Source organism: Protopterus annectens, chromosome 1.part1 (assembly GCF_019279795.1).
Source record: "Protopterus annectens isolate FY-2018-M chromosome 1.part1, PAN1.0, whole genome shotgun sequence".
In the NCBI taxonomy this organism is placed as follows: Eukaryota; Metazoa; Chordata; order Ceratodontiformes; family Protopteridae; genus Protopterus; species Protopterus annectens.
The window spans coordinates 578,834,097-578,854,893 of NC_056726.1; the positions used below are offsets into that span (position 1 = coordinate 578,834,097).

Genomic DNA, 20,797 nt, shown 5'->3' on the forward strand with positions numbered 1-20,797 from the left:
CAAACTGCATGAATAGCTAAAGAGAACTGGAAATATCAAAACCCTGTGTAGGTGAGACCGACATATATACCTCAAAAACAGGAGACTTAGACTTGCGAGACAGGGCAGAAGAAAGGTATACCCAAGCATTCCACATACTGCATATGGCTCCCATACGTAAAAATACAACCGGTAAAGTTTTTACCATACCAGTTTAATCTATAGCAAGATTCTCTCTGACAGATCTTTAGTCCGAAATATCTTCACCAATCCTAATTTGGCATCTTCTTCTGTAAAATTCCACATTCAAGGATGACTACGTAGCTGCAGACACAAGCCATGACTGTGCACATCTCTCAAACATGCCAGCGTACCTCTACAGCACTATGGAGAACCTTCCTACAGTCAAGCAATAACTAGGAAAATCTGACACTTACAACATTAAATAAGTAATAAAAAATATATTCTTGCTTGACTTATAAGAATCTCCAGTAGCCATGGGTTGAAAATGAAATACCTGTCATGGAGGGTATGCTAGCAGGCCCAGCTAATATGGCAAAACTTTTCTAACATTGCAGATCATCCTTGATGGGTCTGGAGTGGGATAAAGTCAAAGTAGTAACCAACAGCATTGAAGGGACCAGTCAGTCACAGAGCATACATGGCCAAGCCCTGGAGTACTGACTTCCTAAGTGATGCTCCACTCCTAAAGGCACAATCAAGATGCTAATATTTGGTTAAAGGTAAAGAAGACCAAATGACTTTAGCTGTCATATATGCAATGGACACTTTCTCGAAGCAAGCATTAGAAGCAGTCAAACACAGAGTGGAGTGATTTCTGAAAGCAAAACTTGCCAGTTGATGGTTAGCAACAACACAGCAGGAAAACATGCATTTAACTTATTTAGAAAGTTGATGTAGCCATCACTTTGGTCATGGCATGTGTTTATAAGATCACAGTAAACAAGATATACAGAGCATGAACAACTGGCCAGTTTTCCAAAATGTGTGCATACATTTCAAGCAACATCTGAGCTACTGATGTACACCTATAGTACGAAGAAGGCCTTTCCGCCGCCTCCCATGCAAAGAAAACTGGGAGATAAATGGATTAGTTTGAGGATAACTCACTATCACCTTCAGAAGAAAATGAGGCTTCATCCTGAGTGACACCCTACTTTTGTTAAAAAAAAAAAAAGAATCCCCAAATATAATGAAATGAAACTCAAAGATCTTGCACGCAGAAGCATTTTCCAAGAAGTGAACTTCAACACATTCAAACTAGCAGTCTCAACCAGCAGACAGGCAAGCTTGACAACCATTCAATTTAAGTTCCAAAGGAAGATGGGTAAGGAGCATTCCTGTCAGGGCTAGTCACAATTCTGTCTTCTACAAGTATTCACACGTACATGATGTGAAGAAATAGATTGGCATTAATGACATCCCTAATGACTAATTCCAAGGGAATGAAAGAACATACAGCACATCAGTATCAGTGGCTCAAAAGGCAGCACATTTGCCTTTGAAGCTGTAAGATTAATGCATGGCTGTGGGTTCTGTTCTCACAACAGATGCTTGGATTAGTTTTGATCTAGCAATTGGCACAGTAGATTAAGGCTATAAGTTGTTAGCGTGCTACTTCCAGTGGTACAGGATTTGAATCCCTAAGGCCATTATTTACCTACTGTGTGGCCTAGTGCAAGTCACTTAACCAGACAATGACTTGGGGTAATTGGGAATTTAGGCTGATGGTCTACTGGACAGCATACCTACTTATGAGCCTATCAGATTTCTTTCCATGAAACTCCAGCAGGAGTTTGTGCATGTGTGAGTTTTGGGAGTAAAAGATGCCTGAAACAAGTCCAAACTTCTCTTTGTAAGTCTGAGGGCATAACCAACAGGATACAATCCATAAGGTAGCAAGGAACTTATGTCGTCTGGTAATCTGTGCTCTTGCCACTAATCCAAACACATATGAGAGCAACCCTCAACCTGAAGAAACCAGAAATCTGGAATAATCGCCCTTAATCACAGCTCACTTATGTCAAGAAGGAAACTGCTCACTTTTAAACTAACTGTATCCACCACCAGTTACTTATAGGTTCATAGGTAGGTACTAGGCTATCGGCCCAAAGGCCTAAGCAAGCCTAGCCAACAAGCTTCCCTGGCTTATGCCACCCAAGAAAGTAAATTTCCTGTGCCCCCGTCGAGCAGAGCCACAGAAGTGATCGCTGGGGTGTATTTCCTATTTCCCATCCACTCATCAAGATTTTTCTTGAAGAGTGCTAATGAGGAACTTCGCTTGAAATAGATGGGTAGCTTGTTCCAGAGTATAGGAAGTCTCTGGGACAGGAATCTATCCCTCCAGCATGTCCTGTTTATTGTGGTGACAAGGTTTAGGTTCCTAGAGTGTGTAGCTCAGAGGGATTGGGATTTCTTTAGATGTAGCATGTCCAACAGCTCTGGGTTTAACACAGCTTTATATGTTAGGCAGAGATCTCCTCAGAGTAGGCAATATGCTACAGAGTAAAGCTAGAGTTTTTTGAGATTGTCAGTGTAGGGCATCTGTTTGAGGCCAGTAATCCTTCTGTGGCCTTTCCAGTTGCTGCAGATCCAAAAGGGGCATTGTACTCTATAATGGGTAGGAGTGCCAAGTAGAGGGGAACAATGACCTCTTTTTTTCCTGGATGAGAACCCTTTTGTGATGAGGTGTGCCACATAGAAGGATTTCCTAACTATTGTGGCGATGTGATTATCAAAAGAAAGAGTACTGTCCACCTGGGTCCCAAGGTCTCATCACATATTCGGCGTTAAGTAGACTGCCGTTTATGTGGTAGTTCATGGGTACAGAGTTTTTAACAAAGGGGATGACAATGCACTTTTTGGCACTGAGCTTGAGGCCATGTCTCTGACACCAGGCATCTGTCTCATTGAGGCCCTTCTGTAGGATGTACACATCATTTGGGGACTCTACTATGGCTCCTAGTTTGCAGTCATCTGCGAATTTCGTTAGCCAGAGACCTTCTGTGTTGGCCTGCACTTCAGAGAAGTAGATACCAAACAGGAAAGGTCCCAGAACTGAACCCTGTGGTACTCCACTTGTCACTGGTTTGAAGTCAGATTTGAAGTCTGCAACTTTTACAGTGTTAGTTCTGTCAGTGAGCCAGTTGGCAACCCATCTTGTGACGTAGGGATTCATACCTAGTTTAGTGAGTTTAGCTATAATTCCAGAATGGGGAATGGTGTCAAAAGCCTTGGCGAGGTCAAGATAGGCTGTGTGAACCACCTTACCCTCATCTACGGCTTTGTTGACTGCCTCAAAAAAGTCGATCAGGTTCAGAAGGCATGATCTGCCTTTCACAAACCGAAACTTGGTGGGGTCCAGAGTTTGGAGGTTACCAATGTCTTTGTTTATGAGTTCCATGATGATACGTTCCATGGCCTTGCAGACCAGGCTCGTCAGGCTAATAGGGTGATAGTTCCCAGGATCAGTGGTGGCTCCCCCTTTGTGGAGTGGGATAACTGTTGCTGTGCGCCATTCAGTGGGCACAAAGCCGGACGTGAGACTATGATTGAACGTGGTGCTTAGGTGGGGAGCCAGTTTGTTCTGAAGTTCATATAAAACGCAGCCTGGGATGTTATCTGGTCCCATGGATGCTGTGTTTTTGGTTTTAGAGAGTGCAGCTTTTACCTGCATAGATGTGATTACAGGGACTCTGCATTCTTCCTGTATAGATATGGGCCCTTTAGGGGGTGAGAGGGGGGGGTAAATTTAGCACTGAACCTATCTGCCAGGATGTTGGCAATATCAGTTGGTTCTGTAATTTTCGTGCCGTTGTGCTGCAACTCTGAGCAGATCTGGGTGTTGCCATTGAGATTCTTGACATAGCTATAGAATGCTTTGTGGTTGCCCTTAGAATCAGTGGCAATTTTGTTTTCGTAGCTAGCTTTGGAGGATCTTATAAGGGATGTCAGCTTCTTACTGAGGCTGACCAGGGATCCTACACTCATGGGATTTTACTCTCTTTTGCAACAGTTTCTTCCTTCTGTTGCAGAGTTTGTTTATGGCAGGGGACCACCAGATTGTCTTCCTTTTTTTGGAGGATAGCGTCTTGGTTCTGTTTGGGATAGCACGATCCATGCACTGATGTGCTTATAGAGTGCATCTGTGTAGGATTCGGCAGTCGTAACTGTATTGTCCATCTGCATGGGTGTCATGAAATTCGCCACTTCTGTCTTAAGAAGCATGAAGTTGGCTATGGAGAAATTTTTACCGTCGTTTCCTTAATGGTGGGTGGGGGCGGGATACGGATATCAAGGGTGATTAGCTTATGGTTGGATCTGACCAACGAGGAGTTGACTTCAGGTGTGGAACACCAGTCACATGTTGGCAATGACTAGGTCTAGGATATTGTTGCCCCTGGTGGGGGTGTGGATAAGTTGATCCAGGGCATTGGAATTAATGAATTCCAGAAAGCGTTGAGCAAAGGAGTTGGTACAGGAGTAGTTTTTCCAGTTAATGGTGGGGTAGTTGAAATCGTCCATTATTAGGGTGTTTGGTTGAACCCTAATATTTTCCAGTATATCAAGAACTGTAATAGTGGAACTCTTTCTGGATACAAAAAGCATATTTAGTGTCATGCACACCTTACCGGTCACTTATTGCTAACCCTTCCCCTTCTAAAATATTTTAGTGACTAACTAAGTAACCCTGTCCCAAGAGTGGGTTATTTTACCACTAGTGCACAACTTATTTTCTCTGTAAATTTAAGAAAAAAACTAAAGACAAACAAACGTAACAATTAAAGTGAAGATAGTTGAATGGTTATATTCTGTCCAATTAGTCTGGGTTAAGGAGAGCAAAATTCAATACAGATAATTTTTTTCACTGATCCGCTGCTCAGTCACCTTTCTTGGATCATTCCGCTCCATTCGCCCTCGCTATGCTCGGGCTCACTCCGCTTCCCTATCCTACCCCCATTCCCACCCACCCCAGGATACATGCAATTTATAGCTACCCATCAATCTCCCCTCCCTTTAAACCCCCTCCCCTTCCTATCACTCAACCTCTGATACCTCCCCTAACCAATCACACATTTATCCCCTGCTTAATTTCATTCATACCCGACCACAGTACCCTTCCAAGGACCTCATCACACACCACACCCTACTTTGCAACATCCCCTCCCTCCCAAACTCCTCACTGTCTTACATTTCTCCCTCTCCTACACTCTACTCTTTTCCACTCAACATTCAACTTACTTCACCCCAGCCAAAAGTCACTCCAAATCTCTCTACAGAATATATATTACAGCATATCACCAATCAACAAATGTATCACCACTCAAAATCTACCTTTCCACCCTGACTTTCACTTCCCCATTCTTAAATATCTCCATAAACTATTTATTGGTGGTGGTGCTGTGGTAGCGTTGTCGCCTCACAGTTAGACGTTGCACGTTCGATTCTCAGTTAGAGCGTCTTCTGTATGTCGACATGCGTGAATGGGCGTTCCTTCGCTGAAGGTTGCGCGTTAGGCCCGGCAAGCCAGCACGTAAAAATCTACTGTCAATCATTAGTGGACCGGAGTTCCGCTGTGGCGACCCATAACTGGGAAAAGCCAAAAGAAGACCAAATATGCCTATACCTCTTGCACAGTAAACTTTCTCTCTCTCTCTTATTATATACTCCCATCCCCTATCCTGGTCTACTACAATATGCTACTATCCTTCCTTTGCACATCTACTTTACTTCTCCTTTACCACTTTTCTTCCTACAATATTCAATTAAAGCTACATCACCTGTCTCCAACCTCTATTTATCCGTCAGCATTCTCCCAATCTCTATACTCATTTCAGATTCCACCATTTCTTCCAACAACTTCCTCCCCTTCCTAAAATCAAAATTCCCAACATCAACCCTATCTCCTCCCACTACCCAACTCAATTCTCATATCCAATATCCTACTACTATCTAGAGACATTCATCCCATCCCTGGACCTAACCCCCCCCCCCCAAAAAAAATGTCAACATTGATAAACATTTTCCTCAGCCAACCCTCCCCAAAAATACCCATTCACTTTACTCCATGAACATAAGAAGCATACTCAACAAAATTAGTGAATTCAATGCTTGGATGTCCCATCACTCTCCTGACATAATTACACTAACCAAACATGGCTGAATCCCCACTTCCCTGACAAAGACTCTCTACCTCCAGGATACAACATCCTAAGATTTGACAGACCCAAGGAAAAAAAAAGGTGGAAGAGTTGCTATTATTTACTCAAACCATCTCACTGCAATCCCTCTAACCAGCCCTACCCCCTGTTTCTCACCTGCAGAACTTCTGATTGCCAGCTGCAAAATTAATACCTATATTATAATAACTATAGCAGAAATCTACATTCCTCCTAGTGATGCAATCACCTTACTAGAACATCTTCTCTCCTGGCTTACTCAACAGTGACCCAATGAAACCATTCTCCTGGGGGACGTAAACATTAACTGACTATCACTGTCTTCTGATAGTCCTGTCTCATGTATCAATCTGCATGGCTTCTCCCAACTAATATTATTCCCCTACCCATACCAATAAGCCTTGTTCTCTTACTGACTGGATACTAGTCTCAAAACTACATGAATATCACTATCCTGAAACACTACCAGACTCTAAGTGACCATGCACCAATCAAGGTTCTCAGATTCCCACACCACACCAGACCACATAAGTATATAGAATGCCACAACCTCTCTAACTTTCATCCTGATACCTTCAACAATCTCCTCTTAGCAATAAATTGGTCCTTCCTAACTCAACTACCTCTAGATGAGGCAGTACATTATTTCAACTCCACATTCCTAAACATACTCAACTCCCCTGCCCCCTTACGTACTGTTAGAGTTAAATCAATTACATCCTCCTGGTTAAAACATACCACACACTCCTTAATACAAAAAAGAGACAAGGCATAAAAAATCTGGTCCACTACAAAGCTACTCTCTCATCTTAAAAACTATAAAGAAATGAGTAACCTTGCCAAAAAATACATCAACAAAGACAAATAGAACTTCTATACCAATCCCCCAACCTCACACACATATCCATCCCAAAGAAATTCTGGCACGTTATACATTAAATTCTACATCTACAGAACCCGTCATCTCCCAATCCCCGACATACCAATACCCTCACCCAACAAAGAGTATCCATCTTCAACAACTACTTCATGACTCCATCAGCAAATTGACACATCCCACCAACCCAGATACTAATACCATCAAATCCTGGAGTATCTCAAATGAGAATTTATTCACTCCCACACAACATGGCTTTCACCCAAAACACTGTACATCCACAGTCCTTATATCCTTTACCAACAAGATCTCCCTTGCTAGCAACAATAACAAACTGGTTTCATGCCTATTCCTTGATCTCTCAAAAGCGTTCAACACAGTCTCCCACCCCTGTTATTGGCCAAACTCTCAGACCTAAATCTTCCCAGTTCAACTATTTCCTGGTTTGCTAGCCACCCTCAGTGTCCAATTACAATCTGTTAAATGACTTTCTGCACTTTCTCCTGCTCTTCCTGTCAAGATGGGAGTACCTCAAGGTTAGATTCTTGGTTCATTACTCCAATATCTTTACTACTCTAAAAAGATGGCCAAGAACACCCAAAAACCTTAATAAAACATTAAACAGTAAGCGCTTTCATCACCTGTAGTGACTTCTTCAGACTGAATAATGATACAAAGCACTGAACATTTAAAGTGCATTCTAACAAGCTGATCATTAAATAATTAGAAAACAATGCATCATATAGTCTTCAAATGATGCTTCAAGCCCTTTCTTTTTAAGTAAGCAGTGAACTCATCTCTATTATTTAAGCTGGGTGGAAAATAGGCATTAAGCCTCACTTGCCACATATATTCTCTCCAGCTTAATTCACTCTCTGCATCAAACCTTCTGTTATAGTTGTAAATTTCTTCCAAAACAATAAACTTAAACTTAACATTACATTTACTCGAGGCATAATGCTTTGCTAATGCATTCTTTAAGTCACCTGTTTCAACAGCATATTTGTGTTCATAAACACGTTTATATAATTCTCTGACAGTACGTCCTACATAAAAAGAAGGGCATGATAGACATAAAATTAAATATACAACATACTTGCTCTTACAACTAAAAGACTTGCTGAAATTAAACTTAAAACCATTAATGTTAACTTCACTGACATCCGTTAGTAGGTAATCACATAACTTGCAGATAAAACACTTGAGCATCCCTAACATTTTAATATATAAATTAATAGGTTTCTCCATCTTACTCTGAAATAAATTCTTAAAACCTTTACCTGTTTTATAAATAAACTGGGGTCTATCTCCTAATCTATCTTTAAACTCAATAGAACTTTGTAATATTTTCCAGTTATTAATAATTAACTTCTTAATATTATAACTATCTACTGAATTACTAATTTGCATACGAACACCAAACTCATCATTATTCATGGTGGTTTTCTCAAAAATGGCTTGATTATATCTTAAGGAATTAACTTCTCTTAAAGCCTTACGAGTAACATCAGAAGGATAACCTCTATATCTAAAATTTTCACACATTAAGCTACTCTCCTCATCAAAATCACTATCACATTTAGTAAGTCTGTTAGCACGTAATAACTGACTTTTAACAATATTATCTTTCATCCCTTTCGGATGCATACTACTGTAATGTAGATAGTTGTTATTTTGAACCTCTCTCTTAAATATCCTGGTATAAATATTTTCACCCCTCTTAATCACCTCTACATCCAAGTATTTGATACTGATAGTATTATACTCTACTGTAAACTGCAAATATGTGATGATGCCGTTAAGATACATAATAAAATTATTCAAACTAGCTTCATCCCCTTTCCATAAAAGAAAAACATAGTCAATAAATCTGATGTAAAATCTAATGTTATCGGAGAAAACACTTCCTAAAATATTGATTCTTTCCCAGCCTTGCATAAATAAATTAGCGTAGCTGGGTGCCATAGCGGCACCCATTGCAACACCATTAATCTGATGGCAAATACAATTGTCAAATTCAAAATAATTATAACTTAAAATAATATCTAACATTTCCATTAGTAGATCAACTGTATTTTTAGAATAAATTTTGGAATTGAGTAGTTCTACCCTTACTGTCTCCAGTCCCTCTACATTTGGTATCATCGTATATAAAGACTGGATATCCATAGTGACTAATATAACATCTTCCGTTATTATCAAATCTTCCTCCTTTGTAAAATCAAAAGTATCTTTAATAAAGGTAGAACCATTTTCAACTCTTTGTAAATACCTGTCAGTATATATAGCTAAAGCCTAATCTTACTATTAACACTTGATACTATTGGTCTTATAGGTAGATCATTCAAACACCTATGAATTTTGGGTAGACCAAATACGTGGCTTAATTTAGGAGTATCAGTTCTTAAATACTTTCTGATCTCATCTGTGATCCTATTAGTGTAAAACCACTCCTCTATCATAGAATCAATAAACGCAAATGACTTTCTCACTTCAGAGAAAAAAATTTTTTTGTAAAACTTAGTGTCAGATAACATATCATGCATCTTGCGTTCATAATCCAGCTTATTTAACACCACCAAAGCTCCACCTTTGTCTGCCTTGGTAATTAAAATATCTGGATTATTTAAAAAACACTTAAGAATACCATTTTCATGTTTGTTTAAGTTATAATACTTAAAACTGGCAGGCTGGCTTAATAAATCAATAATCTGCATTTCTGCAGTCATTAAAAAAATTTCTAATTCTTTTTTTAATGGGGGATTAAACAAACTGGGTCTTTTAAACTCATTTGAAATAGGAGCATCTTTTTCAAAAATCATCCTAAAATTTAACTTTCTGACGTAGTCTCTAAGTGAATTAATAGCATCACATTTATCAGTTCTTGAACTGGGCACAAAATTCCATCCTTTAGATAACAAGCGACAAGTTTCTTCATTCAAAAGGAATGAAGACAAATTAACAATTTTGAATTTAATGTCATTAATGTCTAGTACCTCCTACAAGGGGTCCTGTATGTATCAGTTTTGAACAGCAGACATTGCAAGAGCAATGTAATGAACATTTTCACAGCATACTTCTGGAGACAGTAGAGCGTCTTCTGCGTGGAGACATGTGTGAATGGGCGTACCTTCGTTGAAGGTTGCGCGTCAGGGCTGGCAACTCGGCACATAAAAATCAACTGCCAATCATTAGTGGACCGGAGTTCCAATGTGGCGACCCCTAACCGGGAAAAGCCAAAAGACACAACTGTCTAGTACCTCTGTTGTTGATATCTCTGATTTTTCCATCTCCTTTTCCGAAAGTTGTTGCGATTGTTGTTGTAATGATAATTCCCTGCAGGGCAGTTTACTGCTGTTACCTCCGCCCAAGTCCTTTTGCCCTGTGCTCCTGTTTGATAAACAGTTACTGGTTGTTGCACTGGCGCACTTTGAAAAATTGTAGAACTGGAAATTTGACTAGTAGATGGCTGTACATCTCTGTTAACATCGCTACCATTTTTAGCCGCCAAACGCTTCGAACGGCGAGGAACATCATCAGCCACCTCATTACTGTCTCTAGTTGTTTGAGCCGAAACAGGGAGCTGATTGGTTGATTCCCTCACATGACTACGACCAGGAATCGGATAAGCTACACCTTTTGCGTATTCATCAGAATCACGCAAAAAATTTCTTGGTCTTACGTTTTTGAGTATCTCATTCTCCTTGATGAGTTTATCTTGGATACAACAGAACTTAGCATCAAAATTGTCTTTAGTAACTGTATCTTTTAAATGAAAAAATTCAAGTTGAATTTTAGTGTTGAGGTTATCCATCCTACTAATGTTATAACCTCTAAGCATCTCAACATATTGCAAACCAACTTTCTGATTTAAAGAAATCCAATTCTTCATGAATTCACCATCTGGATCTTCTATAGTTGGCATCACTGTCACTCGTAAGCCCTTCAGCACACGCTGCGCTGGCAAACAGTTCTCACAATATAGATTGTCCCACTGAAGCCTCTTAAGCTTTATGCATTAGCGAAGCATTATGCTTCGAGTAAATGTAATGTTAAGTTTAAGTTTATTGTTTTGGAAGAAATTTACAACTATGACAGAAGGTTTGATGCAGAGAGTGAATTAAGCTGGAGAGAATATATGTGGCAAGGGAGGCTTAATGCCTGTTTTCCACCCAGCTTAAATAATAGATATGAGTTCACTGTTTACTTAAAAAGAAAGGGCTTGAAGCATCATTTAAAGAATACATGATGCATTGATTTTTTCTAATTATTTAATTATCAGCTTGTTAGAATGCACTTTAAATGTTCAGTGCTTTGTATCATTATTCAGTCTGAAGAAGTCACTACAGGTGATGAAAGCGCTTATTGTTTAATGTTTTATTAAAGTTTTTGGGTGTTCTTGGCCGTCTTTTTATTAGTTTTCTGTTTTCGTTAAGTTCGGCTACTGTTTTTTTGGTGTTATCTTTACTACTCTATTATAAACTTCTTGCCTACAATTATCACTAGTGCAATATGCTGATGACTCCACAGTCATCACCACAGCTGATCAACTCACAAACCTAATTTCCATTACCCAAAAATCATTCATATCCATCAAAAACTGGCTAAGAATCAGTTAATTCTAAATCCCAAAAAACTAAACTCTTACTTTTTCTTCCTAAAACCCATAACCACTTTAAATTTACATTCACAATCTCTTCCCTTAATAACCCACCTATCACAGTTAAATCACACACTAAGCTTCTGGGGGGTCATAATAAATGACCTACTCAAAATTGGCCTTCACATTTCAGCTGCATCAAGAAAACCCACCAGAAATAAAAAAATATTGTCAAACAAAGCTAAATATCTCCCTTTCCCATACTTATCTTCTCCCAAGCCTATTCTATGGGTCACAAATCCTCACCAACCTTCAGATCTCTCTCTTAACAAAACTAGAAACCACCTACAATAAAGCTGCCAGATTTGTTGCAGACCAAACCTATAACTTTCACCACTCTCCCTTTCTTAACAGCTTAAACTGGTTAGAATTTCCCCAACAACTACTTCTCTCTCTCAGCTTCAGAGCACACATTCCATACTGTATTTGCCCTCCTTCTGCCCTGTCTTCTCATTTCTATCTGTGTACACCTCTCTCAGGACTCTCTGAAGCATAGGACAAAACCTGTACAGCTGCCCTCCCACAATGTCTTCTCTTGGAACAAAGTAAGTATTAAGCACCCACAATTCAAACCTGTTACCAAAAACTTTCTAAAAAGCACCTGGACTTGCCACCGTATGTGCCATTCTTAAGCTGTCTACCCTCACCTCTCCAGCTGTATCTACACCTTCTCCCACCCCCTTTCTCTCATCCTTGCTCATCAGCTGACTACTCAAATTATTTTGGACTCACTTATTTTAACTAATTACAAGTGGTTCAAATGCTTGCTCATGTATCATTTGTATACTACTGATTTACTACTTCAATGCTTGACTACTAGATGAGTTTCTATAAGTTTGTATATAACTTTGGAGCTTTTACTGTATCTATTGTAAAACTATGTATGTACTTTATTTATTACTATACTATTCTATACATGTGTGCTAACTGTGGAGCTTTTCTCCCTGGGCCTCTGCTGAAAAAGGGCAACAGGTCAGTCCGACTAACCCAGTCAACAAATGTCAGATAAATAAAATGATGAAGCATATGAAGGGAAGGCTCGCCTCTGTCAATCTCAGAAATGGTGCCCTTGTTATTCTCAGACCGGGAGGGAGTACACTGCACCTAGCATAGGCATCACATCAAACTTTGTAAGGGTATGATTCCACAACAGAGACTCAAGTATCCACCAGACAAAACTTTTAGTTATGTACTCACCATAACTTCAGATGTTTGGGATCCATCTCGCCTACATTCTGACTGATGGGTTCGGAGCCGATCCCTCGGCTCCGACTCGGCACGCTTATGCCAAAGAGCGAAGTCTCTAATTGGCTGAGCTTACTATATCCCAGGATGCACCACTACCAGTCCCCCAGATCTAGTTTGTCCGCATACATGCACACATGCACGCCCTGCTTATATAACATCGTCAGATGAAACAAGATAAACAGTAAAACTCAAAACCGTTCAATCTCTTCTGATCTCCAAGGCAGGGGAAGGAGGGTGGGTTTTAGGAATGTGGCGAGATGGATCCCAAACATCTGAAGTTATGGTGAGTACATAACTAAAAGATGTTATGTGATCCTATCTCGCCTACATTCTGACTGATGGGACAGCGTCCCTAGCACCTGAATCCTGGGTGGCTCACTGGAAAACACTCCTGAGTACCGTGGAACCAAATGATGCTCGTCCTTTAGATGCCACATCCAATTTGTAGTGGGAAATGAAAGTGTGCGGACTGGACCAAGTAGCCGCAGCACAAATTTCCGATATAGCGAGCTTGGAATGAAAAGCTATAGAAGTAGCCATAGCTCTGGTAGAATGAGCTTTGATAGATGTTGTAAGTTGCTTATTCGAAGAAGAATAAGCCTGAGTTATGCAATCTCTGATCCATTTGGAGATAGTAGCTTTTGTGATGGTTTGACCCAATTTATTATCTGAGAAGGACACAAACAACTGGTCTGACTTACGAATTTGCTGAGTCCTGTCTAAATAGAAGCGTAATTGCCTGTGAACATCCAATTTATGGAGTGTGTATTCTGCTTCATTGGAGAATTTTGGGAAGAAAACTGGTAGCTCTAGAGATTGTTGGAGACAGAAACTAGAACAGACCTTTGGGACAAAGGATGGATTAGGCCTAAGTGATACTCTATCCTTGTGGAAAATCAAGTACGGTGGCTTAATAGACAGGGCTTGAGGCTCTGAAACTCTTCTTGCAGAAGTAATTGCAACTAAGAAGGCAGTTTTCCATGACAGATATATTAACTCACATGTAGCAGCCGGTTCGAAAGGGGAAGATGTTAATGCGCGAAGCACCAAATCAAGATCCCACGGAGGCGCAGGATGAAATATTGGGGGTCTTAATAGGCCCGCACCTTTAATGAAAGTTTTGCATAGTCTGCTGCTCATCAATGGAGGATCCATGGATTCGTGGAATTTAGAGATAGCCGCTAATTGGACTTTAATAGTAGAGACAGAAGATCCTTGATTAAACAGGGATGTTAAGAATTTCAAAACCTCTGGGATAGGAGCAGTGATAGGGTCTAAGCCCTTGAGTTGAGCCCAGATAGCAAACCTCTTCCACTTACTGAGGTACAATTTGTTAGTGGTGGGTTTGTGGGCCGAAGATAAAATGTGAACAACTTCCGGGTCTAGTGTGTGACTTCTGACTAAAGTCGGAAGTGGAGGAGCCAAGCTGTCAATTTCAAAGATCGAAGGGACTGATGCTGATGTCCCGACTGATGAGTTAGCAGGTCCGGAATTAGGTCTAAAGTCCACGGATCGTCCACCGCATGCTTCTTCAGGTAAGGAAACCATACCTGACGAGGCCAGTATGGGGCAATCAGTATCATTGCGGACCCCAATTGAGAAGCTTTTTGAATGACTTTGGAGAGAAGTGGAATTGGAGGAAAGGCATAAAGTAGCCCTGTTGGCCAAGGTTGTGCTAGAGCATCCATAGCTGGTACTCCTGATGTGGGATCAAGGAGAAGAACCTTTGGCACTTGGTGTTTAGTGGAGTTGCAAATAGGTCGCAGCACGGCGTCCCCATCTCCTGAAAACCTGAGCTGCTACTGTTTGGTTTAGAGACCACTCGTGAGGAGAGAGAATTGTCCTGCTCAATTTGTCTGCCAATACATTTGACCTTCCGGGATGTGGGTCGCTACCAAGAAGCGGTTGGTAGCTGCAGCCCATTCCCACACTCTCATGGCCTCTCTGCAAAGGGGTGCGATCTGGTCCCTCCTTGTTTGTTCAGATACCAGACCACCGACATGTTGTCTGTGTGGATGGCGATGATGCCCTGAGGAAGAAACTTGTGTAAGGCCTGTAGGGATAGAAGTACAGCCCTCATCTCCAACACGTTGATGTGGAGAAGAGCTTCGTCTGGAAGCCAGGAGCCCTGAACTAGCCTGCCCAGACAATGCCCCCACCCTATCTGGGAGGCATCTGTCGTCAGGGTAACCACTGGAGAGGGAATAACAAAGGGGCTTCCTTGATTCAGATTGGATGTCTGAAGCCACCAGCGAAGGTCCCGTTTGCATATTTCCGTAATCATGATGTGATGATTGAGGGGAATATCCTGAAAGGACCATTGAGTTGACAATAGCCACTGAAGAATCCTCATGTGCAATCTTGCCAGAGGAACTAAAAGAACCGTGGCAGACATTGAGCCTAAAACTTGTAGAACCATCCTGGCTGGGGCTTTGGATCTCGAGATCAGAGCTTGAACTTGGCCCTGTAAAGTTTGTATCCTTTCGGCAGGAAGAAAGACGCCAGATCAATCTTGAGTCTATCTCTGCTCCTATGAACCTTATGCGTTGAGAGGGCAGCAAGACAGACTTTGACCAATTGAATGTAATCCCCAGGGAAATACCCAGGGAGATGGTGGCTTTGAGGTTGTCCATTAGTAGATGCCTGGTGGTGGCAGTCAGGAGCCAGTCGTCCAGATAGGGAAACACTTGGAATCCTAGACTTCTCAGGTGAGCCGTCACTACTGCCAAACACTTGGTGAACACCCTGGGGGCTGTGGTGAGACCAAAGGGCAGAGCGCAAAATTGGTAATGACTGTCTCCCAGGCTGAAGCGCAGATACCTTCTGGACGCCTGATGTATCGGTATATGATAATAGGCGTCCTTGAGGTCTATGGAGCACATCCAAACATCCTTCTCCAACAATGGGAGAATGGATTGTAACGTGACCATTCGAATTTGGATTTCGTGACGGATTGGTTCAGTCTGCTGAGATCCAATATTGGTCTCAGGTCCCCTGTCTTTTGGCACTAAAAGAACCTGGAGTAATTTCCTGATCCGATCTGGTCTGTGGGGACCGGTTGGATGACTCCTTTTCTAGCAGCTTTAAAGCTTCTGCGGCTGCCATTTCCCTTTGGCTGGGTGGTGGGCCGGGATTCTTTTGGACGGTGGGGGCAGTATGTGAATGGGATGGTGTAACCTCCGGCAATGATCCGAAGCACCCATCTGTCCTGAGTGATTGACTCCCAGGCTTTTAGGTGCTTGGCAAACGACACCCGACTGGCTCGAGCAGCACAGCCGGGCAATCCCTCATGACGTGTGGGAGGCTGAAGAGCCACGAAAGGACTCGCGGTCTCCAGAATTGCGGGGCCCTCTGCCGCCTCTGGGACGGCGTCTCCCTGAAAAATTTCCCCGTCCTCTGCCTCTGGAAGGGGAATCTTCCTGCTGTTGGGAGAAAAACTTGCGAGATTTGGAACCACATTTTCCCCCTCCTTTAGCCTTGGGGTAAGGCCGAAGGGAGTGGAATAACGGGCACCTACGGCAGATAAAGTTTTTCCCTCTTGCTCACAGCGGTAAGGGTGTCTTTAACCTTGGGTCCAAACAATGAGGACCCATCAAAGGGAGCGTCGGCGAAGGAAGACTTGAAGGCCTCCGCAAACTGACACAAGCGGAGCCAGGCTTGTCTTCGTGAGCCACGCCTGTGCCTGCCGCTCTACCCGCCTTCGCCGCATAGGAAATGAGCCTCATGGACGAGTTAGAAATTGGCGTAAGGATAGCCAACTGAGAGCTAACCGACTGGGCTAGCTGCTCAGGTAGGTTACCGAGAGGGAATCTGACAACTCCTTGACCAGATCCCTCTGAAGCCTGGTAAAATGTGCCAAATAATTCAGAGACCTTAAAGTAAAGGCCGCTGAAGTCAGGGTGCGCTTCCCGTACCTGTCCATACTCCTAGACTCCTTATTAGGAGGATGGACGGACGTTGAAGCCTCTGCCACGTCCTGTTGTGTAGCAGATGCCACCACCATGGCATCTACAGCCACGCCTTTAGTGAGGAACTCCTTCTCGGCGAGCAGACAAAAATTTATTTCGGCGAGAAGGGACTCGTTCCACGGTATCTCGGTGTTCCCGCCCGACAAACTAAATCCAGAAGCTCGTCGAAAGGCGGAGACACCCAGGAGGCGGAGGGCTGAGCCCCAAAGGCCTTGAGGAGCACTGACTCGTCAGCAGAGGGGGGTTTGGATATCCAGCCGCCTCGTTGTTTGAGGATCTCTAAGATGTCTGCAAATGAGACATCATCCGAGGACGACTTCGGGGACCCCTCTGCATCATCCAGATCAGTGTCTGATGTAATAGACTCGGGGGAGTCCACGTGCTTCCTCTTGCACGATCTCTTCCTTGGGGGTTCCTCCGAAGACAACTCCGAAGAACCCTCAGGAGGAGGGGAACCCCCAATGGGGGTAACCTCAGGCCCCGGGGCTCCGCTGGCTACGGACAGGGGAACTGCCAAAGACCCAGTCTCCACGCCCAGGGAAGGTGCTGGTAAAGCCGGAGAGATGGCCGAAGAGGACTTGGCCAAGGCACTCCTCATGGCTCTGAAAGCCGGACCCCCAGAATCCTGGGAGTGTCCGGTCCCCGGAGCCGTGATAGCCGACGGAAGTCCCGCAGCCGAAGCACCGAGGGGGAGGCTCGGAACCGAAAGCATAGGTCCCGAAACATCACCCCCGGGTCCAGCCGAAGAAGTCCGCGTACCAAACTCGGACCCGAAGGCCCGGGTTGGAGTAAGGGTCGGAGCCGACCCTAAGATCTCCACCGGCTCCAACAGCACCTGCTCCGACGGAGCCGAAGCAGTCGGAGGAGGAATGGCAATGGGGTGGGCCAGGGTCATCGGTTCCGAAGCCAACTGGGTCGGAACCGAAACAAATTTTTGGAAGACTGGGGACTGGAACAGTCTTTGGAGCACCCTGTCTATATCAGAATCTGACATCCTCGAAGACCGAGAGGAAACAGAACGGGTTCGAGACGGCCTCTCCAACGGCCCCAAAGGGCTAGGGGACCGGCTCCGAGGTGACTCGATGAGTATCGGCGCCGAAGGAATACACACACCAGATTCCATCGGTGCCGAGGTGGACTTCGGCGCCGAGGAGGAAGTGTCCGAGCGGGCGACCCTTGCCGGCTCCGAGACCAGTGGAGCCAACGAAGGTGACCCGCCTCTAGATGCCCCAGCCATCGGCTCCGAAGCCAGAGGAGTCGATACTGGTGGCATCGAGGCAGACCGTTCCGACCTCGGCTCCGAAGTCCTTGGAGCCGAAGGAGAGGCCTGCCTATGTCTCTTAGCGGTCGGATCCGACGGACTGGTCGGAACCGGCCCTTTCTTTAGCGGGAAGGAGAGGATGCCAAGGCTTCTTCAAAGGAAGGTTTAATTAACCCCTTAAGAATCAATTTATTTTTCCTCTCCTGGAGGACCCTTGAGGAAAAAGCGTGACATACGCTGCATGACTCCTGTAAGTGTTTTGCACCTAAACAATACACACAGAGCGAGTGATCGTCCGTGATGGACATTTTGAAACTACATTTCGTACATTTTTTAAAGCCCGAAGGCCTAGGGTTCTGAGACATTATGAAGAGGATTTCAGTAATCTGACAGGAAAACACAATTTACTGACTTACTGACTGAACCCCTTAAGTATATGGCTAACAGTTATGGCTAAAAAGCGCCAATGACAGGTAACTTTCAAAACCTTGAAAGAACAAACAGAGCTACAAAGATATTTAAAGCCTTTTGCTCTATAGGTAAGTTATAGGAGGGTTGACCGACCGGGAAGGCCCTAGATGAAGGGGGCCTACCAACTCAACCCAATCACACAACAAAGGTCTTCAACAATCCAACCAATCACACAACAATGAGAAGAATAGCCGTTAAAACAGCTTTTGAGGCAAAAACAGCAAAAAAACTGACAGAAAAGTTAGTTAAATAACTACTCAGCCCAGCCAGCTCGAGACCACGTCTTCGCAGGTTAGCGGCAAACGAGATCTGGGGGACTGGTAGTGGTGCATCCTGGGATATAGTAAGCTCAGCCAATTAGAGACTTCGCTCTTTGGCATAAGCGTGCCGAGTCGGAGCCGAGGGATCGGCTCCGAACCCATCAGTCAGAATGTAGGCGAGATAGGATCACATAACATCATGTGTTTGATGTATAGCCCCTAAAACATGAGTCATGGCATGGGTTTAATTAACTTTCCTCAACCAGATCCTGCAATCCTAAATGGGCCCTGACAGGAGGCCATGCCCGAAGAAAAGTCCTCAGTTCCAGGTACCACTGATCCATGACCAGATGACTAGAGAGACTGTCCCCTGGCACCACATTAGTGAATTACAAATGGCAAGGCATGCAAGAACCACTGGATGCAGCTTCCAAAAGATGGGGAGCCAGAGGTGGGAGGTGCATCTGTCTCCTCCACTACCTTACAGAATGCCAGGGCGGGACTTGCCCTTGCTAGCTGAACACAAGCTTAGCACCTGCTGGGACCAGGGGATGGCTGAATACTGGACTTGTATCTAACATGTTCAGTATCCACCTTGCTCTCCAAGTGTATCTTTTTGTGGTAATACTCTGACTTATGTCTGTGGTTATGAGAAGGACCCTCCCCAGAGTCATTACACAAATGATTCAGTGGTTAGTATTTCACATGAAAAATTGACCAAAAGGCTCCATCTTTGTTGCTTTATAGTGGGGGTTTGAACATCTGGTACCGGAGTCATCTGTTAATATCATGCTTCTTCCCAAAACAGTCTTCACTGGTAATCTGACAGCCACATGGACCTTAGCATGCAAGTATTTTAGGCATGAAAACACAAGCCTTTAGGGATGACAGCATAAAATGATATATGAACTCTGCTGACGGCAAGAAAAAGACTTGGCAAGCACAGATTTGTATGTCTATGTAGTGTGCATTCGGTGTAGATTCACTGAAGTCCCAGTATGTAGGATTTCACAGAAAACAAAAAACTGTAATTGCTGGAAAAGATGAAGACAACCAGGTAAACAAAGCAGAGTACTTGACATTAGATCTGCAATTCTCAGTGTTAAACAGCTACTTGCTGCATACCTTATCAGTGGTGCATATCTTTTAAAAAAATACAGAACTTGGAATTCAAAACTACATTCAAAGCCGCAATCTTGATTGTAAGTCTTGACAGTACCTGGGAAATCTTCATTTATCTCATCCATTTCCAGCACAATATCATAGGGTACACCAGCTTCTGCAAGAAGCACATTAAGTTGACCTGGCATGCGCCCGGCAACTGGATGAATTCCAAACCTAAGAATATGAAACAAATTAACAAAACTCAATATTAGCATTTACATTAAAACTGCTGTAGTCTATGATATACGTCTCATACAAAAATATCCCAGTATAACATCCACAAATAACATAAAACTTTTTCATTTAGAACTCCTCAAATGACAAAGTTGAGATTTAGCCACCACGTAACTCAGAATTTGCTACAGAGTCTCAAAGCATCTTTGAAGACATAGCTATTCCTACTATTCCTGTACAGATGGTCTAGAATGCAAACTATCTCCAGCTAATTTATTTAAGCTAGGCGGTCTTCCCTCTTGTATTTTTTTTTTTTAATTCCACCACATATGCTTGAATGAAATATTTCAGTAACTACTTCTAGGAATGAATTCCAACAACAAATGTAGGGATAACAAACAGGTTAAATAGGAATGTATTAAAATCAGTGAGAACATTTCTTTTGTTTTTGAAAAATGCTGCAATTTTATTAAGTACAGTAATATACACCAAACAATCTGGCACTGTAATTTATACTGTACAGGAAAAACAACAT

General features: G+C 42.9%; 1 protein-coding gene across 2 annotated transcripts in view; it reads right to left on the bottom strand.

Annotated features, from left to right (window-relative positions):
- NNT (nicotinamide nucleotide transhydrogenase) overlaps nucleotides 1-20,797 on the bottom strand; it is a 1,308,245-nt gene that overhangs the window by 68,883 nt on the left and 1,218,565 nt on the right. For both annotated transcript variants that reach the window (XM_044076912.1, XM_044076918.1), the window contains exon 20: nucleotides 20,144-20,262. In XM_044076912.1, the coding sequence (XP_043932847.1) occupies nucleotides 20,144-20,262 (119 nt within the window). The remainder of the gene's footprint in view (nucleotides 1-20,143; nucleotides 20,263-20,797) is intronic.